Source organism: Lynx rufus, unplaced genomic scaffold (assembly GCF_022079265.1).
Source record: "Lynx rufus isolate CCGP_SWC_20201006 ecotype Redwood Valley unplaced genomic scaffold, mLynRuf1.p SCAF_2, whole genome shotgun sequence".
Classification (NCBI taxonomy): Eukaryota; Metazoa; Chordata; class Mammalia; order Carnivora; family Felidae; genus Lynx; species Lynx rufus.
In genome coordinates this window covers 54,788,808-54,809,374 of record NW_025814834.1, presented here as the reverse complement: position 1 = coordinate 54,809,374, position 20,567 = coordinate 54,788,808, and the positions used below count along the sequence as shown (strand labels likewise).

General features: G+C 35.4%; 1 protein-coding gene across 1 annotated transcript in view; it reads right to left on the bottom strand.

Annotated features, from left to right (window-relative positions):
- CCDC141 (coiled-coil domain containing 141) overlaps nucleotides 1-20,567 on the bottom strand; it is a 205,516-nt gene that overhangs the window by 146,994 nt on the left and 37,955 nt on the right. Inside the window, exon 3 of the mRNA XM_047085862.1 lies at nucleotides 3,315-3,506. Coding sequence (XP_046941818.1) covers nucleotides 3,315-3,506 — 192 coding nt within the window. The remainder of the gene's footprint in view (nucleotides 1-3,314; nucleotides 3,507-20,567) is intronic.

The following is a 20,567-nucleotide window of genomic DNA, read 5'->3' as shown; positions in this document are numbered from 1 at the left end:
CCTCTGTGATTAGACCTAGAACCAAAAAAATGTAACTTTCAAAATAACACAAGTCTAATGCCATTTCAAAAAGACTGAGAATCAATGTCTAATCTCATTTCTTATACAAAACAAAAATATATATTTTTGTGCAAAAAATGATTTGAAGAGATATAAACCAAAGGATTGCCTTTATAAGAAGGAATGAGATTTAGGATGGGGGAATGCATTTTACCTCCTAAATCTATACTTTGTAATTTTGTTTGCATTTTTATCAATGATCTTATGTATTCTTTATATAAATAAAAATGAAATTAGATACAGCAAGAATGCAAAATGGAAAACTTCTCCACTGTTTCAAAAAACAAGAAGCAATTTGACATCCTAAATTGTGATGAATATGACCAGTCTTTCTGTTTCTCCTTGGAGGAAATATGAAGGGGAGGTATCTGAAGTGATATTAATATTCTCAGGGGAATAATCTTAGAAACAAATTTTAGAAGAGGGTAAAACATCTTTGGTTCTACCAGTACAGTATATCCATGGTAGTAGACATAGTGGTAGTCTAGCTAGATAATAGTTAGTTTTAACACTCAGATTTAAAGGTAATTATGATAGTTTATAAGAATATTTCAATCAACTTGTTTACCTGTGGATTAGGTATTGAACTGATTCATAAAGGTAAAGTATCAGTGAGAAAGATATAAAAGCTGGGTGGCTCAGCTGGTTAAGCAACTGACTTCAGTTCAGGTCATGATCTCACAGTTTGTGAGTTCGAGCCCTGTGTTGGGCTCTGTGCTGACAGCTTGGAGCCTGGAGCCTGCTTTGGATTTTGTGTCTCCCTCTCTCTTTCTGTCCCAACCCCACATATGCACTGTCTCTCTCTGTCTAAAAAATAAATAAAACATTTTTTAAAAAAGACATAAAAGCTTATCACATGCTTCTTTTTCAAGTTTTCTGCAAATTATCATCTATGAATTTAATGATTTTTAATATTTTTATGTAACTATCCAGTTAACGAGATGTGCTGTATTTTGATTATTATAATAACCACATAAAATCCAGTTATAAATGCATGGAATGATGGAGACAGACTAATGAGGATGCCCTCTTTGGAAATGTGGAGAAGGCCTACGCCATCATGTTAGAACAATCTAGTGATACCAGCCACTGCCACTTATGGACAATGTTCTGAAAGTTAGCTTGGTGTTTGATAAGAGAATAACCTGTCTAATGGTTAAGTCTGTGCGTCTGAAACAGTCCTGTAATAAATATCAACCATGCAATAAGAAGTCATTCCATTTCTTATGGAACTTTATGCATCATAATTCAATAAGAGGATCCTATCCACACATCATTTACATCTCTAATCCATTCCATTTATAATAGCTTATGTTAAGGGTATTCTTTGGTTTTTTTTAAAAAATGTTTGTTTATTTATTTATTTATTTTGAGAGAGAGAGAGCAGGGGAGGGGTAGAGAGAGAGGGAGAGAGAGAATCTCAAGCAGGCTCTGTGATCCTTCTCATGACCCATGAGCTCATTTCATAATGAATTGAAATCAAGAGGGACACTTAACTGACTGAGCTATCCATGTACCCCTTGAGGGTATTCTTTGAAGAGAAGCTTCAAAACAAACAAACAAACAAATAAATAAACAAACCCAACTCTAGAAGGTGATTTGGTTTTTCTCTTTAGAACACTAAAAAGTTTTGGAGTCACTGTATAACTTATACCTATATTTCAACTGTTATTTGAAATTACAATAAATAAACAAACAATGCTTTACTCAAAAAAGTTTTCTCTAAAGTTCTGTTAACTTTTTTTTACCTGATGGTATTTTCTTTTGCCCACTTTTCTTTTTGCATCGTGCATGGGATAGAAGTGGCAATGGTGGGACACTTTGCAAAGACCTTATTCTCATCTTTGTTTTTTTTTAAATAAGTAATGACAATAGTTTTAGCATACAGAAGGGGCAGGAAAGATTATGTAAGAGTCTGCACTCAGCTTAGTATGAAGTGACCCACAAAACTGGAAGCAGGATAATACAAGAAACAGTATCTTTTCAGTAGAAATCAGAGTGCTGGGCTGAATTATGAGTTGACTTAGTATTTCCTTTTACTTCATGCAATATCTGGAAATAATTTCTTATCACAGAGAAAATCAGCTAGCATTAATGCTACTACCTTGTGAGAAACAAATATTGGGCCTAATGTTTGAAGGAAGATCATTTCCTGGGCTCAAATGAGGTGAATTTCAAGGGCAGTTGACATCTATACCCCACTTACTTAGATGGAATGAATCCGATGTATCTACAATTTGACCCCTGGAGGTGCATTTCACCTGGTTTCTGTTCAGGAAAGAAAACTATGTGTGAAACTTTTTCTCAAGATGATCTATAAAATGAATTGTAGTTGGACTTCCGTATTCAAACTGTAGGAAACAAACCTTAAAAGTTACAATAAGGTTTTTGCTCCTTGTTTTTACTTTTAAACAAGTTCATGATGCATGAGATTGCCTACCCCAATTTTTATGTTCTCTTACTAATCTTTCTTCCTTCATTATTTTGGATTTAAGACCCGAATTTTGAGTTCAGAAGTGTCATATTTTTCAAAGCTAGTGCTTTATCATAATGAAGCAGTGCTCTCACATCAAAATGAATGTACTGCCACTTGACAGAGAAGTTAAAAGTGAAATTTCCAATAACTGTCTTACACCAAATACAACAGCTCTTTTGATAATGTTCTTTGAGTCTCACATTTTGAAATTGGGAACTGCAAAAAAATCTCAGAATTCAAGAAAAGTCACAGGAAGAAATGACCTTCTTAGGTCCAGGACTTTTTCTTTTACTTAAATTTTTAATAAGTTCAAATTATGGAATTCAACTATATGCCTTAAGAAAGCATTCTATAAAATACTATGCTTACAAGTCAAATGTTCCATAGAATATTCTGCAATTGCCTTTTGGTAAATAGCCAAAGAAACTCTATCCTCCATCTTTTAGTCAACAAGAACATGTTATACCAACATTTCCCAATAATCCTGTAATCAGGGATAATTGTTTGATTTACTAATTATACTGACTTATGAATAAGAGTTTCCATTTTTACTTAATATTTTACTTAATTTTATAGTTAAAAGTTTTTTTTGAAGGACTACATTTAAAATATTAACAACTTTATTCTTTGGCAATCAAAAATTAAATGCATTATATATAACTTAGTCATTCTGCCATTTTTTAAAGTGATTGCAACGTCTGTTTGTGGAAATAGAACATTTTCAGAAGTGCTATCCATTAGCTCTGAAGTGAAGAGGGTAGTTTTTTAAAACACAAACCTCCAAGGCATTTTCAAAAAATTCAGAGGTCAACCTGAGGAGCTCCCTTCTTTTTTCAAGCATAGAGACAAGCGCTGTCCATGCTTCACCCAAGGTGTTGGCCATGGCATCATAGACTTGACTCTGATCCTTGTTCTCTTCAGCTGTCTTGTCTGCTTCCTGCAAGAGTTCCCACACCTGATCTTCCAAAGCCTAAGTTCAGGAAAGAAAATAGTGTAAGAGCCTGGAATCATATTTTAAACACTTGAATATTTAAAATTGCATGTGGTCTAAGAAAGTATATATAGAATTTATAAACAAAAGTGGCAGGGCAGGTAGGTAGATCAAGTAGACAGAAGGGAGCACATGGAAATTGTGATAAGCTAGAAAGCATGGCCAGGCTAAAGGCATTTACATTTAAACACTGTTCAAACACTGTAGAGATTTATCAAAGGTATGAATTTACATTCCCAGAGGTCCAGAATATTATGTTGACCTCACATTTCAAAAAAATAAAAATGAAAAAATAGAAACCTAATTGGAACACATCCAGAAGAGAGTGATAGAGGGGGGGAAATGTGAGAAATAAACCCAGTAAAACTTAGTTTATCCTAAATAATTATTATTGGCAATATGCTCATGAAGCTTAATATAAATGTCAAGAATAAGTTCTTGAAAGACAATATTCATAATGTCAACATTAGAATATCTGTAACCAATAATACAGATTGAACAAAATATGGAAGATGAAGGGGACCATGTGCTTACCTAATTGTTTCATTTAGGGATAGGAAGAGGATCTCACAGATTCTTTCATTCTTAAAGTTGGCACCAAAATAATGGGAAAAGTTTTAAAAATATAATAGGCTAAAAATAATATGAACAAATTCTAAAATATCAGCAAAAAATGTGACTAAAATGTGATAATGCAAAAGAAAACAAAAGAAATATAGAGCATATTTATCAGGATACACACACAAAAAACAAAACATGATAGGAATATGATTAAATACCAGTTAACACACAAAAAAGTGGATGAGTTAGTTTTCTCAATCAAAAGACAAACATTGGAAGGAGGAGGGGCCAACATGGCAGAGAAGTAGGGGGATCTGAACTTCTCTCTTCTCTCAAACAAAGAAGTGTTGAAACCAGAGGCCTTTGAATCCCAAGAGTCCAGGAGGAAAAGAGACAGTCGTGCTTCCAGGGACCCACTGGGACAAACTGACAGGTCATATGTGTGTGACTGCAAACTGGGAGAGATAAAACAAATGGAGGGGAGGGAACCCTTCTGTGGAGAGACAAAGGGAAGAGAATAAGCAGCTGGTGAAGCATAGGACTGTATCTGGACAAGAGAAAAAAACACTGACCCTGATGGGGAAAGATCCAATCTCTAACTGAGGGATTTCTCTGGACTGGAGCCAGCTGCCTGGATCATGAACCTGGGGAGGAGGGGAGCCAGCCCTGGGCTCCGTGGCTAGGTCAGAGGTGCAGTCCGCAGTGGGAGAAAGTGATCCCCTCGCTGGAGTGCTGTGGGACAGGACAAAGCCTGCATGCATCTGCCAGCCAGGGACCACATACTGGGCAGCGTGGAGCAGCACTTCCCCAGTACCAGTGCATGCAGAGCAAGAGTTTAAATCCCAGCCAAGCTCCAGGGCATGGGAATCGACTGAGTGGAACAAACTGCCTCATTTGCACCCACAGCACAGTGAGGATGGCTCAAACAGAGTGGTTTGGGCACTGGCTCCAAGGAGAAGAGACTAGGGGTTACCATTTCTCTCCCCACCACCACCTAGGTGGGGTCTCAGGGATCAGACAGCAGGGCCCACAGTGGGGGCGGGACTGTCTACACCAAACCATGCCCCTCTTCGCCTGGTAACTGCTATCTACTGGAGAGGGATAGACATTGATTAACCAGACGGTCCCTCCTCCAGATCAGCACTGTTCCATTGCCTGGTTTAACTCTCCAACAATTTTTATTATATAGATACATTCTTCTTTCCTTTTCTCCTTCTTGTCTCTTCCCTCCTCTACTCTGGTTACTCTAGTTGTTGGTTTGTTTAAGCACACATATTTAATCCATTCTCTTGATACATGGTCCATACCTCCTTCTTTATTCTCCTTTCACTCTCTCTCTGGATTAAGCCACAAGTGTAGTTTCTCTGTCTGGACAACTTTATCTTCTTTTCTTTTTCCTTGCCTCCTTCTTAATTTTCCTTTCTTTCTCTCTGGATTAAGCTATATGGTTTTTCTGTCTGGATAACTTTCTTTTCTTTTTCTTTTTCCCCGCCTCCTTCTTTATTTTCCTTTCTCTCTCTCTGGATTAAACTGTATAGTTTCTCTGGTCAGTTTTTATTCTTTCTTTTCCTGCCCCCCCCCCTGTCATTTCTCTTTTTGTATGGGATAAGGCCTCTTCTATCAGCACCTCCTCTACCCTGTTGTTTACTTGTAGCTGGTGTTTCTGGTTTTTTGTTTCTGCGTTTTTTGTTTGTTTGTGTGTTTGCATGCTTTTGTTTTGTTTTATGTTTGTTTGTTTGTTTTCCTTTCCAGGGCTACTTCAACGAATAATCAAAGCACACCTGGTGGAGGGTTCAAAACATCACTAGGAGAAGGGAGATAAATAACCAAAGGCACAACAACAGAGAGCAAGTAACACTCTCCAAAAAATGTCTTCTGAAGGGACATGCCCTGGACAGTGTATGACCCCTCTTTAATATAGTAGTGCTTGCAGGTGAAGAGCACATAACAAGCTTTTAAAACACATGAGGGACAGAAAACTAACCGAAATGACAAAACAGAGGAATTCTCCTCAAAAGAAATTCCAGGAAGAAATGACAGCTAAGGAATTGATCAAAACATATTTAAACAATATAACTGAACAAGAATTTAGAATAATAGTCATAAGATTAATCGCTGGGCTTGAAAAAAGCATAGAAGACAGCAGAAAATCTATTGCTGCAGAGACCAAGAAACTGTAAAAATAGTAATGATGAATTTAAACATGCTATAAATGAGGTGCAAAATAAAATAGAGGAGGTCACAGCAAGGATTGAAGGGGCAGAGGGGAGAATAAAAGAAACAGAAGACAAAATTATGTAAAAAGAAGAAACTTAGGAAAAGAGATAAAAAAAATTCTGGATCATGAGGGGAGAATTAGAGAATTGATTCAATGAAATGGAACAATATCCATGTCATAGGAATTCCAGAAGAAGAAAGAAAGGGGCTGAAGGTGTACTTGAACAAATCATAGCTGAGAACTTCTCCAATCTGGAGAAGGAAACAAACATTGAAATCCAGGAAGCACAGAGAACTCCCTTCAGACATAACTGAATCGATCTTCTGCACGACATATCACGGTGAAACTGACAATATACAAAGATAAAGAGAGAATTCTGAAAGCAGCTAGGGATAAATGGGCCTTAACATACTGGGGTAGACACATAAGGGTGGTAGCAGACCTATCTACTGAAACTTGGCAGTCCAGAAAGGAGTGGCAGGAAATTTTCAATGTGATGAACAGGAAAAATATGCAGTCAGGAATCCTTTATCCAGCAAGCCTGTCATTCAGAATAGAAGGAGAGATAAAGATAAAGGTTTTCCCAAACAAAAACTGAAGGAATTCATCACCACTAAACCAGCCCTACCAGAGATCCTAAGAGAGACTCTGTGAGTGAAATGTTGCAAGGACCACAAAGGACAAGAGATATCACTACAAGCATTAAACCTACAGATAACACAATGACTCTAAACCCATATCCTTCAACAACAACACTGAATGTAAGTGAACTAAATGCTCCAACAAAAAGACATAGGGTGTCAGAATGGATAAAAAAGCCAAGACTCCATCTATTTGCTGTCTCCAAGAGACCCATTTTAGACCTGAGGACACCTTCAGATTGAAAGTGAGGGGATAGAGAACCATATAACATGCTACTGGAAGTCAAAAGAAAGCTGGAGTAGCCATACTTATATCAGACAAACTAAATTTTAAACTAAAGTCTGCAACAAGAGATGAAGAAGGGCATTATATAATAATTATGGGGTCTATCCATCAAGTAGAGCTAACAATTATAAATGTCTATGCACTGAATTCGAGAGCACCCAAATATATAAAACATTCACAAACATAAGCAGTCTTATTGGTAAAAATGTGGTAATTGCAGGGGACTTTAATACTCTACTTACAACAATGTACAGATCACCTAGACAGAAAATATATAAAGAAACAATGGCCCTGAATGAAACACTGGAACAGATGGACTTGACACATATGTTTAGAACTTTTCATCCTAAAGTAGCAGAATATACATTCTTCTCGAATGCACATGGAACATTCTCCAAGATAGATCACATACTGGGTCACAAAACAGCCCTCAATAAGTATAAAAGAATTGAGATCATACCACGTACACTTTTAGACCACAATGCTATGACACTTGAAATCAACCACAGGAAAAATTTGGAAAACCTCCAAATGCATGGAGGGTAAAGAACATCCTACTAAAGAATAAATGGGTCAATCAGGCAATTAAAGAAGAAATTAAAAAATATATAGAAACAAATGAAAAGGAAAACACAACAACCCAAACCCTTTGGGATGCAGCAAAGGCATTCCTAAGAGGAAAATACATTGCAATCCAGCCCTACCTCAAAAAACAAGAAAAATCCCCAATACAAAATCTAACAGCACACCTAAAGGAACTAGAAGCATAACAGCAAAGAAACCCCAAACTCAGAAGAAGAAGAGAAATAATAAAGATCAGAGCAGAAATAAACACTATAGAGTAAAAAAACAAAACAAACAAAAAAACCAAGAAAACAAAACAAACAAAAAAACCCACTAGAACAGATCAATGAACTAAGAGTTGGTTTTTTGAAAAAATAAAATTGATAAACCTCTATCCAGGTTTCTCAAAAAGAAAAGACAGAGGACCCAAATAGATAAAATCATGAATGAAAATGGATTTATTACAACCAATCCTTCAGAAATATAAGCAATTTTCAGAGAATACTATGAAAAATTATATGCCAACAAACTGGACAACCTGGAAGAAATGGAAAAATTCCTAAGCACCCAGACATTACCAAAACTCAAATGGGAAGAAATAGAAAATTTGAACAGAGCCATAACTAGTAAAGAAATTGAATCAGTTATCAAAAATCTCCCAACAAATAAGAGTCCTGGACCAGATGGCTTCCCTGGGGAATTCTACCATATATTTAAAGCAGAGTTAATACCTATCCTTCTCAAGCTGTTCCAAAAAATAGAAATGGAAGGAAAACTTCTGTAATCATTCTATGAAGCCAGCATTACTTTATTCCAAAACCAGACAGAGACCCCCACAAAAAAGGAGAACTACAGGCCAATATCCCTGATGAACACGGATGCAAAAATTCTCAACAAGATACTAGCAAATCGAATTGAACAACATGTAAAAAGAATTATTCATCATGATCAAGTGGGATTCATGCCTGGGCTGCAGGGCTGGTTCAATATTCACAAATAAATCAATGTGATACATGACATTAATAAAAGAAAGAATAAGAACCATACGATCCTGTCAATAGATGCAGAAAATGTATTTGACAAAATATGGCATAGTTTCTTAATAAAAACCCTCAAGAAACTTGGAATAGAAGGAACATACTTAAACATCATAAAAGCAATTTATGAAAAGCCCACAGCTAATACCATCCTCAATGGGGAAAAACTGAGAGCTTTCCCCCTGAGATCAGGAACACGACAGGGATGTCCACTCTCACCGCTGTTGTTTAACATAGTGTTGGAAGTCCTAGCATCAGCAATAAGACAACAAAATGAAATAAAAAACATCAAAATTGGCAAAGAAGAAGTCAAACTTTCACTTTCCTCAGATGACATGACACTCTACATGGAAAACCCGAAAGACTCCAACAAAAGACTGCTAGAACTTATACATGAATTCAGCAATGTCACAGAGTACAAAAATCAACGTACAGAAATCAGTTACATTTTTATACACCAATAATGAAGCAACAGAAAGAGAAATAAAGAAACTGATCCCATTTATAATTGCACCAAAAACCATAAAATACCTAGGAATAAACCTAACCAAAGATGTAAATGATCTGTATGCTGAAAACTATAGAAAGCTTATGAAGGAAATTGAAGAAGACACAAAGAAATGGAAAAACATTCCATGTTCATGGATTGGAAGAATAAATATTGCTAAAATGTCAATACTACCCAAAGCAATCTACACATTCAATGCAATCCCAATCAAAATTGCACCAGCATCCTTCTCAAAGCTAGAACAAGCAATCCTACAATTTGTATGGAACCACAAAAGACCCCGAATAGCCAAAGTAATACTGAAGAAGAAAACCAAAGTGGGAGGCATCACAATCCCAGACTTTAGCCTCCACTACAAAGCTGTAATCATCAATACAGTATGGTATTGGCACAAAAACAGACACAGAGACCAATGGAATAGAATAGAGAACGCAGAATTGGGCCCACAAATGTATGGCCAACTAATCTTTGACAAAGCAGGAAAGAGTAGCCAATGGAAAAAAGATAGTCTCTTCAACAAACGGTGCTGGGAGAACTGGACAGCAACATGCAGAAGAATGAAACTAGACCACTTTCTTACACCATCCACAAAAATAAACTCAAAATTGATGAAAGACCTAAATGTGAGACAGGAAACCATCAAAACCCTAGAGGAGAAAACAGGCAACAATCTCTTTGACCTCAGCCACAGCAAGTTCTTACTTGACACATCTCCAAAGACAAGGAAATTAAAAGCAAAAATGAACTATTGGGACCTCATCAAGATAAAAAGCTTCCGCACTGCAAAGGAAATAATCAACAAAACTAAAAGGCAACCGACGGAATGGGAAAAGATATTTGCAAATGACATATCGAACAAAGGACGAGTATACAAAATCTATAAAGAACTCACCAAACTCCATACGTGAAAAACAAATAATCCAGTGAAGAAATGAGCAGAAGACATGAATAGACACTTTTCCAAAGAAGACATCCAGATGGCCGACAGACACATGAAAAGATGCTCAATGTCACTCATCATCAGGGAAATACAAATCAAAGCCACACTGAGATCCCACTTCACGCTGGTCAGAGTGGCTAAAATGAACAAATAAGGAAACTATAGATGCTGGCAAGGATGTGGAGAAACGGGAACCCTCTTGCACTGTTGGTGGGAATGCAAACTTGTGAAGCTCCTGTGGAAAACAGTGTGGAGGTACCTCAAAAAATTAAAAACAGAACTACCCTATGACCTAGGAATAGCACTGCTAGGAATTTACCCAAGGGATACAGGAGTGCTGATTCATAGGGGCACATGTACCCCTATGTTTATAGCAGCACTTTCAACAATAGCCAAATTATGGAAAGAGCCTAAATGTCCATCAACTGATGAATGGATAAAGAAGACGTGATTTATACATACAGTAGAATACTACTTAGCAATGAGAAAGAATAAAATCATGCCTTTTGCAGCAATGTGGATGGAACTGGAGGGTATTATGCTGAATGAATAAGTCAGTCAGAGAAAGACAGATATCATATGTTTTCACTCATATGTGGATCTTGAGAAACTTAACAGAAGACCATGGGGGAAGGGATGGGGGAAAATAGTTAAAAACAGAGAGGGAGGGAGGCAAACCACAAGAGACTCTTAAATACAGAAAACAAACTGAGGGTTGATGGGGGGTAGGGGAGTGGGGAAAGTGGGTGATGGGCATTGAGGAGGGTACTTGTTGGGATGAGCACTGGGTGCTGTATGTAAGCCAATTTGATAATAAGTTATATTTTAAACAAAGACAAACATTATCAGGTTAAGTTTAAAAAAGAAGTCAACTAATTTATGTTTGCTAGAGACATCCCTAAAGACATAACTTTTGAAAGTAAAAAGATGAGATATACCAGGCAAAGACAAACAAAATAAAAGGACTAACAACATTAATGACAGACAAATTAGAAATGAAAACAAAAACCACTGGGATTTAAACTGGCATTTTATTTTGATAAACAGTGCAATCTACAGTAAATATAACATACTCATGAATCTTTATATTTATGGCACTGAAATATTTTAAAAAAACAGAGCCAGGTGCAATGCAGTACATAGAAATAAACAACAAAAGATCCTGGTAATAAAACAAACCTCTCAGAAATTTTATGATAATACTTTAAAGAATAATTCTTAGATTAAATGGAGAATAAAAACTACTATTACAGACTGTTTTAAGAAAAATAATAATGAGGCTATTCTGTTTAATAACCTAAGATATCCAGCTAACTTTAGGCTCATATAAAATTCACAGCATTGAGCAACTTTGTTTTAAAGAAAAAAATTAATTCATTAAACATTCAAGTCTAAATTATAGAGAAAAAATAATAAAATAAAACAAGAATTAAGTTATTAAGTATAAAATTATAAATTAATAAATTAGAGAAAAATATAAGAATTAATTTAAGAGAAGTTGGTTCACTGGAAAGCCAAATAAAACATTAAAATATCTGACAGATGTCCACAAAAATAGCAGAGTAGATATTTCCAATGTTTCATCGCTCTACACAAACTTTGCAAAAGCAAGCAAAGACTGTCTTAATCAATGTTGTCAGGACTCTGAAAAATAGTCAAAGGTTTACAACAATTAAGTGAATACTGACACACAAAAAAAGCAACTTATTAATAATAAGAAAGTTTTGAGAAATTTTTTCTCACCCTTGCCCACCTGCAGGGTTCAGCAGAAACTATCAGCATGGTTACAAAAATAAGACTATATGTTGTCTACAAGAAATCCACTCTCACTATAAAGGTATAGAAAGATTAAAAGTAAATGGATGTAGAAATATATATCATGCTAACATTAACGTAAAGAAAACCAGAATGCCTATATTAATTTCAGACAGAGCAAATTTCTTTTTTTTTCTTTTTTTTTTTAATATATGAAATTTATTGTCAAATTGGTTTCCATACAACACCCAGTGCTCATCCCAAAAGGTGCCCTCCTCAATACCCATTACCCACCCTCCCCTCCCTCCCACCCCCCATCAACCCTCAGTTTGTTCTCAGTTTTTAAGAGTCTCTTATGCTTTGGCTGTCTCCCCCTCTAACCTCTTTTTTTTTTTTCTTCCCCTCCCCCATGGGTTTCTGTTAAGTTTCTCAGGATCCACATAAGAGTGAAAACATATGGTATCTGTCTTTCTCTGTATGGCTTATTTCACTTAGCATCACACTCTCCAGTTCCATCCACGTTGCTACAAAGGGCCATATTTCGTTCTTTCTCATTGCCCTGTAGTACTCCATTGTGTATATAAACCACAATTTCTTTATCCATTCATCCATTGATGGACATTTAGGCTCTTTCCATAATTTGGCTATTGTTGAGAGTGCTGCTATAAACATTGGGGTACAAGTGCCCCTATGCATCAGTACCCCTGTATCCCTTGGGTAAATTCCTAGCAGTGCTATTGCTGGGTCATAGGGTAGGTCTATTTTTAATTTTTTGAGGAACCTCCACACTGTTTTCCAGAGTGGCTGCACCAATTTGCATTCCCACCAACAGTGCAAGAGGGTTCCCGTTTCTCCACATCCTCTCCAGCATCTATAGTCTCCTGATTTGTTCATTTTGGCCACTCTGACTGGCGTGAGGTGATATCTGAGTGTGGTTTTGATTTGTATTTCCCTGATAAGGAGCGACGTTGAACATCTTTCAGAGCAAGGAATAATTTGAGAGATTAAGATGGGTATCCCAAAGTGATAAAGGGATCAATCTCCAAGAAGATATAACAATATTAAAAGTGTATGTGCCTGGTTGATGGGGGGTGGGAGGGAGGGAAGGGTGGGTGATGGGTATTGAGGAGGGCACCTTTTGGGATGAGCACTGGGTGTTGTATGGAAACCAATTTGACAATAAACTTCATATATTGAAAAAAAAATTAAAAAAAAAAAGTGTATGTGCCTAACAATACAGCATGAAAATATGTCATCCAAAAACTGATACAACTATAATTCTATTATCGTTGGAGCCTTCAATACCTCTATCAGTAATCGACATGCCCAGCAGACAGAAAGTTGTTAAGGATACAGTTGAATTGAATAACACCATCAATCAACCAGATATAATTGACAGGTGTAGACTACTATGCCCAACAACAGCTGAATACACTGTCTTCTCAAGCTCACATGGAACGTTTACCAAGATGGTCCCATGTCCTGGACCATAAAACATATCTGAACAAGTTTAAAAGAATTGAATTCAAAGTATGCTTTAATACGTAATAGAATTGAAGTAGAAATAAATAACAGAAAATTGGAAAATTCCAAAACATTTTTAGGTTAAACAACACACTTCTAAACAACACCTGGGTCAAATAAAAAGACTCAAGAAAAATTTTAAAATATTTTGAATTATATAAAAATAAAAATACAACTCAAAATTTGTGGGATGCAGCAAAAGCAGTGCTTAGAGGAAAATTTATATCACTGAATACATATATATGAAAAGAACAAAGATATAAAATTAATACTCTGAGCTTCTACCTTAGGAAACCAGAGATAAAAGAGTAAATTAAATATAAAATAAGCAGAAGAAAAGAAGTAACAAAAATTAGAACAGAAATCAATCAAAGCAGTAGATAAAATCAATGAAATCAAAAGCTCATTCTGAAATCAATAAAATTGATAAACCTCTAGCTATACTAATCAGGAAAAAAGAGACAAGAAACAAATTACTAACATCAGAAATGAAAGAGGGGTCATAACTGCTGATCCCATGAACATTAAAAGGATAATAAAAGGATATTACAACTTTGATAACTTAGATGAAATAGATAAATTCCTTGAAAGACATAATCTACTAAAACCTACACAAAGAGAAATAGGTTAAAAAAATAAATTGAATCAATAATTAATAACCTTTTAAACAAGGAGCACTAGGTACAATGGTTTCATTGATGGATGCTACTAAAATTTCAAGAAGTTATACTAGAGGTAATAAATAAATTCAGTAGGGTTGCAGTACACAAAATTAATACACAAAAGTAAGGTGTGTTTCTTCTATACAGCAGAAATAAAAAATCGAAAAAGGAAATTAAGAAAACAATTCCATTTATATCATCCAAAAGAATAAAATACCTAGGAATAAGTTTAACCAAGGAGGTGAAAGATTTGTATACTGAAAACAAAACAAAACAAAACCATCACTCAAGAAAATTAAAGAAGGCCTAAACGAATGAAAAGACATCCTATATTTATAGACTAGAAACCTTAATGTTATTAAAATGGCACTACTACTCAAATCTATCTCTAGATTCGACGTAATCACTATTAAAACTCCAATACCATTTTTTTTTGCAGAAATCAAAACCCTAATCCTCAAATTCATATGAAAGTGTAAGAGGATCCTAATAGTCAAAACAATCTTGAAAAAGGAAGAACAAAGCAAAAGACTCACATTTTCAGATTTTAAAACTTACTACAAAGTGACAGTAATCAAAACAGTATTGTATTGTCACAAGCACAGACATATATAGATCAATGAACTAGAATTGAGAGTCCAGAAATATACTCATACATCTATGGCTAATTGATTTTTTAACAATGGTGCCAAGACCATTTAGTAAGGTAAAAATAGTTTCTTCAACAACTAGTACTGGAACTACTGGATATCCACATGCATAAGAATGAAGTTGGACCCTTAACTTGTAGCATATAAAAAATTAACTCAAAATGGATCAATGATATAAACGTAAAAGATCAAAATATAAAATTCTGAGAAGAAAATGGGTAAATCATCATCTTGAATTTAGCAATACTTTCTTAGATATGACACTGAAAGCATAAGCAACAGTAATAAAAAATAGAGATATTGGATTTCTTCAAACTTAAGAACTTTTGAGCATCAATGAAATTATCAAAGAAATTGGAAAGAAATTTGGAAAGAAATTGGAAAGAAAGCCTATAGAATGAAAGAAAATATTTGAAAATTATTTCTCTAAAAGGGTCAAATATGCAGAATATATAAAGAACTCTTCCAACTTAACAATAAATGAAAAGTACCTCAACATCATTAATCATTATGAAAATGAGAACCAAAACCACAATAAGATGACACTTCACACCCACTAGGATGACTGCAAATGTTTTTAACAAACAGAAAATGGTAAGTGTCAGCAAGTATGTGGAGAAACTGAAATCATCATATATTCCTAGTGGGAATGCAAAATATCACAGCTGCTGTAGAAAATATGTTGGCAGATAAATGGTGGAGAGGCTTTGGAAAGGGGAAATAAGGAGTCACTGCTTAATGGGTATGAGATTTTATTTTGGTGTGACGGAAATATTTCAGAACTAGAAAGAGGTGGTGGTTAAACAACATTGTGAATAAACAGCACTGACTTGTACCCTTCAAAATGATTAATTTTATATGATACGAATTTTACCTCAATAAGAAAAAATTTTAAAAACTAACAGATTTAACAAGGAACAAAATGACATACAAATACAAAATTATACAATATGGAGATTAGGGGATACAAATGAAAATATTAAATTTTGGATTTATTTTTAGGTGTAAAAGAATTTTTTTTTTGTTAATAAATATCAAAACTGGAATAAAATGGAAAGTTTCCTAAAAAAAATACGTTAACAGCCGCAGCAACTTCTTACTCAACACGTCTCCAGAGGCAAGGGAAACAAAAGCAAAAATGAACTATTGGGACCTCATCAAAATAAAAAGCTTCTGCACAGCGAAGGAAACAATCAGCAAAACTAAAAGGCAACCAACAGAATGGGAGAAGATATTTGCAAATGACATATCAGATAAAGGGTTAGTATCCAAAATCTATAAAGAACTGATCAAACTCAACACCTAAAAAGCAAATCATCCAGTGAAGAAATGGGCAAAAGACATGAATAGACACTTCTCCAAAGAAGACATCCAGATGGTCAACCAACACATGAATAAATGCTCAATATCTCTCATCGTCAGGGAAATACAAATCAAAACCACAATGAGACACCCCCTCACACCTGTCAGAATGGCTAACATTAACAACTCAGGCAACAACGGATGTTGGCAATGATGTGGAGAAAGAGGATCTCTTTTGCACTGCTGGTGGTAATGCAAACTGGTGCATCCACTCTGGAAAACAGTATGGAGGTTCCTCAAAAAATTAAAAATAGAGCTACCCTATGACCCAGCAATTGCACTACTAGGTATTTACCCAAGGGATACAGGTATGCTGTTTCAAAGGGACACATGCACCCCAATGTTTATAGCAGCACTATCAACAATAGCCAAAGTATGGAAAGAGCCCAAATGTCCATCGATGGATGAATGGATAAACACAAACACACACACACACACACACACACACACACACACACACACACACACACACATATACACGATGGAGTATTACTCAGCAATCAAAAAGAATGAAATCTTGCCATTTGCAACTACATGGATGGAACTAGAGGGTATTATGCTAAGGAAAATTCGTCAGAGAAAGACATATTGTATGACTTCACTCACATGAGGACTTTAAGATACAAAACAGATGAACATAAGGGAAGGGAAACAAAAATAATATAAAAACAGGGAGGGGGACAAAACAGAAGAGACTCATAAATATGGAGAACAGAGGGTTACTGGAGGGGTTGTGAGAGGGGGTATGGGCTAAATGGGTAAAGGGCACTAAGGAATCTACTCCTGAAATCACTGTTACACTACACTAACTAATTTGGATGTAAATTTAAAAAATAAAATAAAATAAAATAAAATAAAATAAAATAAAATAAAATAAAATAAAATAAAATAAAATAAAATAGAAGCTCCTGTAACAGAAAAAAAATAAAAATAATAAAAATTTAAAAATATATGTTAACAAAATTGTCCTAGGAAAATCTTACCATTATAATCCTCATTATCACTATCATTACTGTCCTCATTATGGGATATATTGAATAATTTCTCAAGAAAGTATGTCCCCAATGGTTACCAATCCTAGAGAGGTTTTTTTGGTTGTTTTTTTGTGTTTTTTTAATCTTGCTTTATTTTAAGGCAAATCTCAGCTACCTTCAAGAAACAGAGGCAGAAATAGGGGCGCCTGGGTGGCTCAGTCGGTTGAGCGTCTGACTTCAGCTCAGGTCATGATCTCGCTGGGTTTGTGAGTTTGAGCCCTGCGTCAGGCTCTGTGCTAACAGCTCAGATTCTGGAGCCTCCTTCAGATTCTGTGTCTCCTGCTCTCTCTGCCCCTCCCCTGCTCTCTCTCGCTCTCTAAACAAACAAACAAACAAACAAACAAACAAACAAACTTAAAAAAATAAGAAAACCTATGTACTGAAATAGTGTTAGAAAAAATTCAGCATTTATTTCTGATCAAAATTCATCCTGGGAGAAGAAAAAGAATATTTCCTTAAATAAAAAGAATAGTTGTTTTATTCTAAGAGCAAGCTTCCTCACTGGTAAAAATTTTTATCAGTTAAAAGAACTGTCAAGAATCCATTTCTGCTTATTAAACATTGCCTTGGAATTGTCAGTCCATGTGATTAAGTTAAAAATGTGTGATATGATTGCTCATCTAGCACACCCAAGAAAATCAACTAAATAATTATATAACTAATTTTAAAGTCCAATAGGCTAATAACAAGATAACCAAGTATCAGTAACAATCTCTGAGACTTTTTAATAATTCAAAAATCAACTTTATTAAAATTATAGTTTGCATGTAATAAAATCTCATCTCATGTACTTCTTAAGGAATTTTAACAAATGTATACATCTAAGTAACCATCACCATAATAATTCTATTACTCCAGAAAGTTTATACTTCATGCCCTAGGTTGCTACTGATATACTTTCTGCCACCTTAGATTTGCCTTTGCTAAGGTTTCACATAGTGATATCACACAACATGTATTCTTTCATATCTGGCTTCTTTCAGTCAGCATAAGGTTTTTGAGATTGACTCACGCTCTTGCATGTATCCTTTTCACTATGGAGTAGTATTCCACTAAATGAATATTCCATAAATTTTCTAGTTACCTGTCGGCATTTGAGTGTTTCCAATTTTAAGCTACAATGTATAAACCTATGATGAATATTTATACGTAAGTTTTTGTATGAATATATATTTTCTTTTTGCTAGGTTTTATCTAGGTGTTTACTAAATGAGTTTTGATTTCTTCCTTATTTATGCCATCTTGTATGTTTTTAATTTTTTATAAGAATGTTATTTTATCATTGGGGAAAATGTGATATTCATTTTTGCAATTATATAAAATAGAACTATTCTGAAAAAACAAAAACAAACAAACAAACAAACAAAAAAACAAAACAAAACAAAAATCCATGCCATTGTTGTACTGGGAACAGGGGACCTAAGTTATCTCCAGTTAGAATTCTACAGCAGTTCTTCCCTCTCTCGTTTTTTAATTTTAATATTTATTTATTTTTGAGAGAGAGAGCAGGAGGGAGGGGAGGGGTAGAGAGAGGGAAGACACATAATCTGAAGCAGGCTCCAGGCTCTGAGCTGTCAGCACAGAGCCCAGTGTGGGGCTCAAACCAGAGACCAGGAAATCATGACCTGAGCCAAAGTCGGACGCTTAACCGACTGAGCCACCCAGGCGCCCCTCTTCCCTTCCTTACGCTTTCACATTATACCCTAAGACACGTTATATATTTTAATTGTATTATTATTCCCAGTTACTTGCTGTTTCTTCCTGTACGAGGATTATATTCTCATGCCTCCTAACATCAGACTTGTTCATGTGATTTACTTAGACTAATGAAATGTGAACAGGGGTTTTGTGCGCCACTCCTGAGCAAAAGTTTTAAGAACCAATGAGTGACTCCACCAGATCTCTTTTCATAGAAGGGACTGCTCCTTCACTCTGGATCCTAAAATAAAGAAGACATGCAAAGCTGAAGTCTAATCACCATAAAGGCAACATGTAATACGAGTAAGAAATAAAATCTGTTACACTGAGTCACTGCTGTTGAGGGGTTGTTTGTACCCTAGCATTGCCAGATACATTCACAAAAGTAAAATCTTTAGTTATGTATTATACATCCGACGTTCTCTCATGCTTAATAAAGAAGGTAAATAGAATTTGTATTGCAAGAAAGGAAAAAATCTAGACCAGAGCCTGATAATATCATGGTTAACTCAAAGTCTCAGGCAGACTGGGTTGAACATGCCAATGAACTCTTCAGATATGCACTGAACATTTGCCAGCTCTGATCTCTTTGGTGTTGGACTAAACCAGACAAATGATTGTCTAAATTGCCTGAAGAATTAGATCAAATGTATACACATTCTTATCTAGCTATTTGAAAGCACAGTATCTGGGCATTTTCTTCCTTGTGACAAATTTTAGATTATCCGGAGGGCTGATGAGTTTTGTATTGTGCATGCTTTTTCATTTTATACTCTTTGTCATTAAAGTGGAATTACTTGGCCCTAATTTATACTTATAATGGGTGTTAGCTCAAGAGAAGAAAGAGATTATATTAGGAGTTTTAAATTCTAAGAGATCTCATTTTATGACAGACTGTACTAAGAACTGAAAGGAAAACTGGAGCATTCCATGGCAGAAATTCAGGGGGAAAAAAGAAATAGGCAATAATTTCATTCTAGAGCAAAACAAGTGAACACAACCTTTCAGTGATATTTCTCAGGTTTGACAGCAAGGTGATAAGATAAATCTGAAAGTTGGCTATTTCTATATCTAATAGGGCCATCTTCAGAAGTGTTTTTAAGCCTTGTTAATCACATATAAAATAGTTCTTCTTAATATTGTTCTTTTCCCATTAAAGCAATACTTCATAAAGCAGTGATGCAAAGGTTTTGGGGACAAGTAGTTTGAAAGACTAGAATTCTGGCTTCCAATATTTCCTTTGGACTCTCCCATGACCTCCAGTGTGAACCACAAAAATGTTCTATTCACTGCAATCCCAAGGCCAGAACATTCTTGCAGAACCCTCTGGGTTTAATTTGGTACAAGTTGCACTTGGGATTTTCTCCAAGAAAGCCTGCAGACATTCTGCTTTGAGGATTGGCAGAAAACTATCTGCTCCAAATTCTGTTGGAATTTAGATCACTCTTGGGGTGCTGAGATCAGAGGCCAGGTACAGTTCAATGCTCCCCAGGGTCTATGAAATATCATCCAAAATACCGGAGGAAAGAGGGTACCCAGGCAGAGTGAGATAGGCAGGATTCATGAAACAGGGATATTTTTGAGCAATTCAAAATCTCAA